The 9,725-nt window shown below is 50.7% G+C and overlaps 3 protein-coding genes across 3 annotated transcripts; 1 reads left to right on the top strand and 2 right to left on the bottom strand.

Moving 5' to 3' along the window:
• Positions 1 to 1,512: 1,512 nt before the first annotated feature.
• V1508DRAFT_118435 (glycoside hydrolase family 33 protein) lies at positions 1,513 to 2,931 on the bottom strand. Its single transcript, XM_066935902.1, has one exon. The coding sequence runs from the start codon at positions 2,843 to 2,845 to the stop codon at positions 1,595 to 1,597; it is 1,251 nt and encodes a 416-aa protein (XP_066796067.1). The 5' UTR covers positions 2,846 to 2,931; the 3' UTR covers positions 1,513 to 1,594.
• Positions 2,932 to 5,087: 2,156 nt separating this feature from the next.
• Positions 5,088 to 7,026, top strand: V1508DRAFT_455669 (glycosyl hydrolase). Its single transcript, XM_066942622.1, is given in 9 exon segments — positions 5,088 to 5,255; positions 5,291 to 5,353; positions 5,374 to 5,559; positions 5,628 to 5,878; positions 5,927 to 6,198; positions 6,275 to 6,406; positions 6,438 to 6,495; positions 6,515 to 6,717; positions 6,778 to 7,026. The coding sequence occupies 9 exon segments, from the start codon at positions 5,169 to 5,171 to the stop codon at positions 6,996 to 6,998; spliced, it is 1,473 nt and encodes a 490-aa protein (XP_066796066.1). The 5' UTR covers positions 5,088 to 5,168; the 3' UTR covers positions 6,999 to 7,026.
• A 137-nt stretch (positions 7,027 to 7,163) lies between these two features.
• Positions 7,164 to 9,179, bottom strand: V1508DRAFT_416966 (uncharacterized protein). The gene has a single exon (XM_066940281.1). It carries the CDS (start codon positions 8,762 to 8,764, stop codon positions 7,529 to 7,531), a length of 1,236 nt encoding a protein of 411 aa, XP_066796065.1. The 5' UTR covers positions 8,765 to 9,179; the 3' UTR covers positions 7,164 to 7,528.
• Between the last annotated feature and the right edge of the window lie 546 nt (positions 9,180 to 9,725).

The following is a 9,725-nucleotide window of genomic DNA, read 5'->3' as shown; positions in this document are numbered from 1 at the left end:
TTTTCTGGATATGGATACGGATACGGATAACTATATGTTACCTGGATACGGATACGGATATGGATAACGAAAATTCTTATCCGTGCCGATCCCTAATTATGTGGGACTAATCTCCTAAATGGAACCTTGGCAGAATTGTTCAACCTCGAGAGCTTCTATCGGACGGTGGGTTCACCTTCAGTTTCTATACATATTACCTGCAGTTCAGGGGGCTGAACCATGGGGGGTACCTCCGACTGTGGCATAGTAATGAGCCGCACTGGCTGCGGCTACTCGAGCGGATGGTTCAGGGAGGGTGGTTCACAATACAAAATCGGGGCGACGGGGCGACTGGGGCGACGGAATCGGTTTACTCCTGGGGGGATGATGATGAATCATGCGCAGGAAATAGTAGTAATGCGGTGTTCATGGGCTTGAATCTGGGCGATTTTTACCCGGATCTACACTAAAAAATACATAAGTTAACTTAATTAGACCATAATTTACCGAATAGCGCACGTAAGTCATCACCATTATCTGACTAAAATTTTTGTAAACACAACCATAACACTATCATATCACTCAGAATCCTCTTTCTCAGGCCGTTTTATTACTATTTCACCAGTACGCGAATTATGGCCTGGCTGACCGCATGTGCCACATCGCTGTTCCTTTGGCGGCAATTTCCTGCGGCAATTTCCTGCGGTTCTTGCTCTCCGCCCCTTCCGCCCATCTTTTCTCTCTGGACCTGTAGCTCTTGTCCTTGCTGTAGAGTGAGGCTTCCTCCAGTCCTCCTTCACGGATTCGGGATTTTTTCGCCTTTCGCTGTTTGCTTAATGCGTCATGCGCTGCTCGAACAGGTTCAACTTCCGCCTTTAATAATGCAACTTCCGCATCATTCCTTTCGCGCTTTTTGCAAACTGGTCGATAGCCGCGCAAATCGAGGTTGGCGAGCATTGGAAACACAACCTCTTGAATGCCGTATTTCGTAATCATTCTCTGAACGTGCTTAACTAGCCGCCAATCACATCAGGATCGGGTCGTCTTGTAAATGTACCTGCGCAAGAAACGCGTTGAGCTCGCGATTCCGCGCAATGAATCTCGAGCTCGTGTTAGTGCCAACACGCGTCGCGCCACGGGCGTCAAGTAAACGATTCGCCGTATCTTCCACACCTGAGATCCGCGATGGAAATGATTGCGAATCCAGGTCCAGGATGTATTGAACCATCATCGATTCTTCCAGATCCGTGAGTTTTGCGAATTATTCACATTATCGCGTCGCGACCGTTGGCCGCGTCTTCTACGGACTAGGTTTGCGTGGCTAGAAATGCTTAGCTTAGGATTTGTTCCATAGCCAGAAGTGCTAGAATTAATTGACCTTCGTCCCTTTTCTTTGCCATGTGTGGTTGTGAAGAAAATTAAGAGATTACTACGAAGTGGAAAAAATCTCATTCGGTGGTGATGTACGTTAATTGAAACTACCTCCGCGCCTATTTTTCCAAGTAATCTTGCAAGGAATCCTCCCCTTGCGACATGTCCATCCCTTTCCGGAGCAACCAGAACTCAAGTTCTGGTCAGACGGGCCAATCGATTTCACGTTCTGGCTCCTCGGGCCCTAGTTGTTCGGACCATTGAGTATCCAGGACAGGTTGAACCGCCGCCACAGGATTGCGCGGTACGACATAGGGCCAGAACCATCGTTAAAGAAGTCGCTCTCCACCAGCGCACCGATCTTGTAGTCGGCAGTCTTCGTCATACTGGAGTAGCCGCCCTCGTGGCCAGCGCCCTCGACCGGGGCGTCACTGAGCTTGCGGCCATAGTCGAACTTGGCCGCGTTCGCATCGTAGCTAATGCGCACCCGCATCTGCCGCCGGCTCGTCGTGGATGCCGAGTTCATGAAGATAGTCCGGGCTGGCCCGGCGGGCGAGGCGAGATTGTACAGCAGCACAGATCCCTCGCAGGCTGGATCCGGCAGCCCGCTGTCGGCCGCAAAGTCACCAATCCCACCGGCCAGCGTGCCGCGGGCAACCTTACGGTATCCAGCTCTGCTCGGCCGGTCGTTGCGGTAGAGATTGCCGTCCGGTGTTTGGACGATCGTGCCCTCTGAACCTGCGCCGGAGAGCCTCTGCAATGACCAGGTGCGGCTGCCCGGCGTGCCTCGGCCAACGATATTGCGGCCCATCGCCGGGACTACGAGCTCGCCCGAGGTTAGCTTGATGCCATTTCCCGGCCCGACAGCGTCCCATGCCCAGCCGCCAGGAGTCAACGCGGTGGTCATATCCTGCGGAGTGGACCAGGTGTTGCCGTCATCCGTGCTGGCTGTGAGGTAGAGATGGCGCCGACCGGCCCACGTCGAGTCAATCTTCTTAGTAATAGTACCATCCGGGAGGACGTCCCCGCCTTGCTGACTGTATCCACCGCCATTCCATGAAAGAAAGAGATAGACAGTGTTGCCGTCGACGACCGGCGTCGGGTTGCCCCAGGTGCCCGGGCCGATGCCGACCACCTCTCGCAGAGACTCCCAGTCACCCGGGTTCTCGCCGTTATCGGTGGTTGTCTTCGTGCGCTTGTAGACCAGGTTGATGTCGCCGAAATCCTTGTTGTTGTGCCGGCGGCCCTCGGCAAAGGCGAGGATCCGGCCGGTACTGGTGCGGACCACCGCGGGGATCCGGAATGAATGGAAGCCGACGCCACTGGCAAGCTTGTCTGGGGAGGCCATGTTGGCGCTGTGGAATAGCGTAAACTCCTTATGATACGGGTTGGCGTGCTTCGCCGGGTCGTCCACCACTGCGCACACTAAGAAGGCGGCAACCGTGACCACGGTCAGGGTTGCTAGCCATTGCTTCATGCCTATGCCAATGCTCATGTCGATATTCTGTCCTTCTCATGCGACGGGCGACGACAATATCGGTCTCAAATAAACCGTCGATGTCGATTTTTGCTTCCGGCCGTGGTCTCTAGCTGGATACGAGATATTTGCGGATAGGGAGATGCAGGAATATATACTGGCAGCGTCGGGCAATCAATCTGGCCGGCGCTTACACCTGCTTACACTGCTTACACCTGCAAAAACGCAATACTACACACGTGCTACCTGCCGCACTATTTCGTGCCAATATTGACAGTACGGAATACCTAATCATTTGAGATGTAGCAGCCCAACCAGTCTTGGCCTCCAATATGCAAGTTGACTGTTTATCAGTAGCACTCAAGCAACATACCCTTTTAGGAAACCGCCCTTCTTCCATCTAAGCGGTAAGCGGAGAGACTCTTTGTCCGGGGCCCGGTCTGGCTCTGGTCGAAAGCTCTGATGCTAAGCGATCTGAAAACAGGCGTCGGTGCCAAGCCATGCAAGATACGCTTCGCGGCGTTGTGGTCGACTCTAATATTCACCTAAGTGAATATACATTATCAGATGATCAAGTGGCTCACAGAAACTATCTGCACCTCTGAACCAGTCTGGATTTACTGGAAGGCTAGCCATGACTTTTGCTTAGACAGTAAATGTTCTTCATGGCTAGTGGAATCTCCTACCCCTGGCTACATGATGACTCTTGGCAGTGAGATGCATCACCTTAACCTTAACACTTGCGTCCATAGTCATGGCACTGCCTCTGACGTCACGCTGCGCCGCGAGTTAGGTTCTTACAAGTTAAAGGTTCCTCAACCAATGCAAACCCAGCAGTTTCGAAAGACATTAAATGAATGAACAAATTGTCAGTCGTCGTTTCAGTAAATCCTCGTAATAAGTAATCATCGGAAACAGTAAATTATTACATGTATTTCCTCTTTTTCGTTACGAATACATGAAATCACTGTGCAATCATGACAGGTCCCACTCATGTACATCATCTTTCATCGTCACATCTGCTTGCTTCTTTATGTTCCCCACCAGAAAATGTTATTCGAATATTTTTCAAGCTGTAGACTAGGTATAATTCACTTGCGTTGCCACGTCTGCCCACTTCCGTATACTATTGGTATATCACGGACTCTTGGTTCGTGAAAATTATCACCCTTATCTTCGAAACCTTCTGTGCACCGACACTCCGGCGCACGAATATTATTATTTCTCATTCTTTTCTAGAAGCCCGTTCTTGCTACGGCCGGATAAAGTTATGTATTAGTTCGATAGTTGGAGTTAACATTCGACTCACCTCAGAGTTGTCCCTCGACCTCCACACAAGGCCAAAGCGGGACCGATAGATGCCTGTGCAGAAAGGTCCCTGACCGAGACTAAGAACTTATTGGAGCCGATCGACGTCCATACCACAATTGTTCCTTAGCAATGGCGAGACGTCTTGAACTGAAGAGACTGACGCCACAAGCAGGATCGCCAGTGCTACTCAGCTTCGTCCATTTTCTCAATGGGTCTATGACCGTGTAGTCGATACTGCAGTGCAAACTAGGATGATGCAATGAACTTACTGGCTCGGGAAGACTCTATTTCAACGCATCGGAGCCTTAATCTCAGAGCTTGTGAACAAATTTATTTTGCCCACCATAGCAACGGAATAATATACATTGAGAGCCAACAATAACTGCCCGGCACCATCTCGCCCGAACCGCAACTAGACCCGCCAATGCTATATTGTCCCCACTTGCAAAAGACATTACAACCTGGAGATGCTTCAAGCTTGGGGTTGGACCGGCCCATGAATCGACGGCACGAACCCAGGCCACAGCCCTCATCATAAATGCTTACGCAACTCAACATTCTATCTTCAGGAGATGCTCGGCCAGCAACAGCGGTGGTGGCGCGGCACGTAATCCCCACAGGTAGCTGATGCGGGAGGTCATAAAACTAGTAACGGAGAATCCTAGCGCCTTAAGACAAGTACATAGTGGCGGGGTTTCGGCTTAGTATCCATCTGGGGCATCTCGTCAAGTGAACTACGGGCAAACCTTCTCTTCGCGCCCGCGATAGCTCCGTGATGGCTCTTGCTCTTCACTGCAGCTGCATAGTTAAATGTGCATGACTGTCATAGGAAGGGTTGGACTTGTGCTATCGCCCCTATGTGGTCCTTGCCCTGACCCCTCAGCCGCACGGTGATTTTCATTTGGCTGGAAATACGCAAACTGCTCCGAATCTGGTGTTCTGTGCCGTCCCTTACCGGCTCAGTGAAAAATAAAAATTGACAAAGGAATACCGTCAACAAGCCAAAAATTCCCGCCCGCCTAAGAGAGTCATGGTCCGACCTTTTCTCATTGAGGAGTACCGTCCGCAGTTCCACTTCACTCCTGAGAAGAATTGGATGAATGATCCCAACGGTCTTGTAACCACGATGGGATTTATCATATATTCTACCAGTACAACGCCCATGGTACCAAGTGGGGCTACATATCGTGGCGGCATGCGATCTCGACCGACTTTGTGCACTGGAAGCACTTAAGGTCAATTTGAATGGGAATATCATGGAAATGTTCTTCTCTAGTTCTGCTGTTGTCGACGTTAACAACACGTCTGGATTTGTTATTCCGATCGGCAAGTCCCAGAAAGGCAAGGAAATTTTTTCGCAACCTATGGTTACCATCTATACCAGCCATTATCCTACTGCCCACACAACCTCCAACGGCCAAGTCATTCGAGAAGGGTAGCAGTCCCAGTCGATCTGTTCTCCAACGACAACGGTTTAACTTGGACCAAGTACAATGGCAACCCTGTTATCCCATCACCACCGCCCGAGTATGCGGACCAGTACAACGAGTTCCGTGACCCATTCGTGTTTTGGCACTCGCCATCATCCAAATGGATCATGGTTGCGACACTTGCAATGGAGCAAACTCTTCTTATCTATTCGTCGGATAATCTGAAGGATTGGACATTGGAACCCCAGTTCGGACCGTACCATGCAAGGTTCGGCGAATGGGAGTGTCCGTCTTCCGCTCTATGTGGACGGTAACGCTCCGAAAATTGGGTTATGCTTATCGGAATCAACACTGCCAGGGTTGTTGCCGGATCGGGCATCAGTCGATCATCGGATCTTTCGACGGAAAAAGCGTTTGTTGCCGATGCGTCAGAGGTGTACGACCCCACGAAAGTCCCAGCCGACTCTACAGTGTTTGAGGACTTTGAGTCCACATCTTCGACGTTTGAAGAGCTGGGATGGACTGCTACCGGCGACTTTGTATGTAGTGGGCCGCGGAAGGCGTCGACCGTGAATGCGGGAAAGATCAAGGGCTATCTTGGGAATGGCATCATGACAACTTGTCTCTCTGGTGGGACCGGAACGGGGCTCCATCGTGTCCCCAAAGTTCACAATCACCGAGGACTATATCAGTTTTTTAATTGCAGGCGGTTATTATCCATACAATCCGGTCACCGCTGGAACTCCTGAAGATAATCAGGTCTCCATGAACCTCGTTGTCGACGGGAAGGTCGTGCATTCGCAGACCGGCACCAACACTGAGAATCTCGTGTGGCGAAGTTGGAATGTGGCAGGGTGGTTGGCAAAGAGTGATCGTCACCGATGTCAACCCTGGGCCAGCTGCCCATCTCCATATTGACGAAATTGTGTTTTCTAACGGCCCAAAGGAGAAGGCCAACTGGAACGATTTCGGCCCCGACTACTATGCTGCCGAACTCTGAACGGACCGTGGTTGGATGGATGAACAACTGGGCCTATGCGAATGACATTCCGACGAGTACCTGGCGCAGTGCCACGAGCATCTCACGTACGCTGGCGCTCAAGACCATCAACAAGAAGGCCCGACTTGTGCGCAACCCGTATCATCCGTGTCAACGCTCTACACGACGGCATTGTATAGTCACAATTATAAAATGTGGCGAGACTTAAGTCAATGTGCCAGCTCCGTATAGTGCGAGAATGAAACGCGCGCTCATGTTCACGCGAGGAACTGGCCCAAAGTTCGGCGTCTGCCTGCGCTCGAACGCGACCAACACGCAGGAGGCCGTGATCGGATACGATTTCCTTGGCCAGAATGTATTTGTAGATCGGTTCAAGTCTGGTAACAGCTCCTTCGTAGACTCGGAACGGAATGCGTTCCCGGGCTACTAAAACCATGCCGACCAAGCCAACAGATTTGATCGAGACGAGGCAATTGCGCTAGCCTAATTAGGAAACGGAGGGTAATACCTGGTAAGGTAGGGTAATGTGCTGCGGCCAAAAATTTTTCGTTTCCCGTAGTTAAGGACCAATGGGACCCCGTTCGTCATTGAACAAACATTCCACCAATTTTCAATTTGAAGACAAAAACTACCATTATCTAGGTTTTCCCGCACAAATAGTAGATAATTTTAGTTTGATCCTCATAGCCACAAAAACTGGTGGTGTTATATCAAAGTTGTCATGGCATGGTACGATTGTCGGGACTAACCTTTGGGCACGATACTATCTATGTCTCAAGAAATTGTTCAAATACGTCCTCCACATGATCCGACGGACGCAGAGAGAAATAATATAGAACTAGAAGAGAGAAATAATAAATGCGTATAACAAAAGAAGATCAATAGAACCTTTCACCTTTTGCGCACTTGTGCGAGATAGAGGATTAGTCCACCTGCTCACACTATGTACATAGTCCATTTCTAACTGACGAACATAGACAGGTCTCCGTTGGTGGCGTTGGTGTCATTGCGTCCGAGAGATCCAAGGCCGAAATTTGTGATGGTGCCCCGAAGTACACCGTAGTGAGTGATGTACGAGTCATCGGTAGTGTTCGGAGTGATACCATGGCCGAACAGCAGAGTGGCAACCTGGTTGTTGTTGTTAGGCACACTATCGCTGTCGTTTTGCCACGTAGCCTCGTCCCATGTCGCCACAACTAGTGTACCTTGAGCAGTCAAAGCGGGCAGGTACATATCCAGGAAGGCGTTGAACCAAATGCCAGACGTAGTCGGCTGGTGGACATAGTCGCTGTCAGATTCAGGGTCGTGTCCATTGTGGAGCATGTCTGGAACGTAGAACGAGTAAGCCGGCAATTTGTGCGAAAAGACATCGGAATCGAACTGGGCAGTTGCGTTATAGATCTTGCTGCATCGAGTGTAGTTGCTGGTGTATGTTGTGAACAACAGCGCTGGCACATCCAGACGGCGGTAGACCGGACCGCTCCATTGAAGGTTGCTCCCATCCAGAGGCCCCGGGAACGGCGCATTGTTGCAGTCGTTGGGGCCACGTGCAGTGGCGGCGGGTGTGTACCACTCTGCGTAAGTTGCGTAGTCAAGACCCTTGGCGTCGAGCAGATCGTATATGGTCGTAGTGTTGATGTTGTACCAGTCCTCGTTCGCGATGCCGAAGTAGTCACCAGCGAGGAAAGCAGCGTAGTTAGGCAAGGACGGGTGGGTCACTCCGTGACTGTTGGTCAACAGCTTTCCCCGTGTGGCTAGCAGCTTCCAGTACGAATCATTCATCGTCCACCCATAGAACTCATTTTCGAAGATGATGTGAAGGACTTTATTGAACTTGCCGAAACCCGAGGGAGATATCTTCTTCGGTGTGCCTTCATTGATAATGAAGAACGGGTATTTGGTGTCAACATTGCCTAGGTCCGCATTCAGGCCTGGCTCTCCCTCGGCAGTGACGTTCCACGCGACCATTGTATTGTTGTTCACCGCCCACGTGTAGACATCGCCGTAATCAGTGCTAAACGGGGGTTTATACTGGAGCGTATAGTTGGCTAGACGTGAATCATTGGCGTTGTAGACACCGCCACCGACGTTGGGAACGAGGTTGTCAGGAAGACTGCCTTGGCATGACCCGGTGCCAATCAGTGCAGCGAAAGAGGCGGCGGTCGCAGCAGCCACGGTTGGACTGTTGAATCGCATGCTGATTAAAGGAAAAGCGGGTAAGCTGGACAATGGAGAGACGGACGATAGGAATCTGTTCGAGTGCGGCGAGATACTAAGAATCGTAATTTCTCTCGTTGTTGATGAAGAAAGCTTGGCATGACGGCCATCTTTTATAGAGAGTCCTGTTTCTCTAGTAATTTCCAAACGGTTGAAGACAGAGAGGTGGAATACACAACGTGCTCATCTTGTTGGAGCTGGCTTAATGCATAATGATAGGCTAGCTGGAAATTCCGCACACAAAGTCAAGCAAGAATATAGCGCCCAGTTGAAACGGATCGGGTACTGCACGGGTGCGCATATGTGATCGCAATTGGATATCCTTAAGGTCAGAATGAAATTTGGCCTCATCAGTCCTAGGCCTACGACGATTAGTGTGCGGCTACGCGAAGGTCGGGAGATATTTTGGAATAAAGTTTAAACCGTAATCACTTGGACTGCGATCTGTCACTCTGCACTAAACCGAAACTTCGAAGATAAACTGGGTCTGGCGCACTGCCAAGAATCTATACCAGCAATGATACAAACAACTCCTGCTAGCCGTGTCTGCGTAGTACTTGAATAAATGTGGTCGAGCCCCGTAGCAAAATAAGCACAAAGCTTGTCCGAATTTTCTCCATGGATGGATCAAAGATACGCGGGTCTCGCAGCACGCCACGTTGCCAGGCCACGTTGCCAGCATGTCATCGCGATCAATAGGCAGTTAGACTTCACGAAGAGTGTCGTGCCCCTGAACCGACGAGCCTGTGTAGCGCCGAAAGTCTGGATTAGATAGAGCACACCGTCGAAGCGAATGGAAGATCATCATGCAATTTATATGATCCTGCATTAGTTACGCCAACGCTGCGCATGTGATGCTTCAAGTTCGATTAAATAAGCTCACGGGCCTAGCCGGCAGCCCTCCGCAATCAGGGTCAGAGAAGGCGGGTCGCATTCGGCC

Source organism: Lipomyces doorenjongii, assembly GCF_038497915.1.
Source record: "Lipomyces doorenjongii strain NRRL Y-27504 unplaced genomic scaffold V1508scaffold_22, whole genome shotgun sequence".
Classification (NCBI taxonomy): domain Eukaryota; kingdom Fungi; phylum Ascomycota; class Lipomycetes; order Lipomycetales; family Lipomycetaceae; genus Lipomyces; species Lipomyces doorenjongii.
Note: the sequence above shows the minus strand (reverse complement) of the source record. Positions and strands in the feature narration are given on the sequence as shown.

Coding starts and splice junctions, on each gene's coding strand:
- V1508DRAFT_118435 (XM_066935902.1), bottom strand. CDS start 2,845: ATGAGCATTGGCATAGGCATGAAGCAATGGCTAGCAACCCTGACCGTG.
- V1508DRAFT_455669 (XM_066942622.1), top strand. CDS start 5,169: ATGGTCCGACCTTTTCTCATTGAGGAGTACCGTCCGCAGTTCCACTTC. Junction 5,560..5,627: donor ACACAACCTCCAACGGCCAA/GTCATTCGAGAA, acceptor ACTTGGACCAAG/TACAATGGCAACCCTGTTAT. Junction 6,718..6,777: donor GCGCAACCCGTATCATCCGT/GTCAACGCTCTA, acceptor GCGAGACTTAAG/TCAATGTGCCAGCTCCGTAT.
- V1508DRAFT_416966 (XM_066940281.1), bottom strand. CDS start 8,764: ATGCGATTCAACAGTCCAACCGTGGCTGCTGCGACCGCCGCCTCTTTC.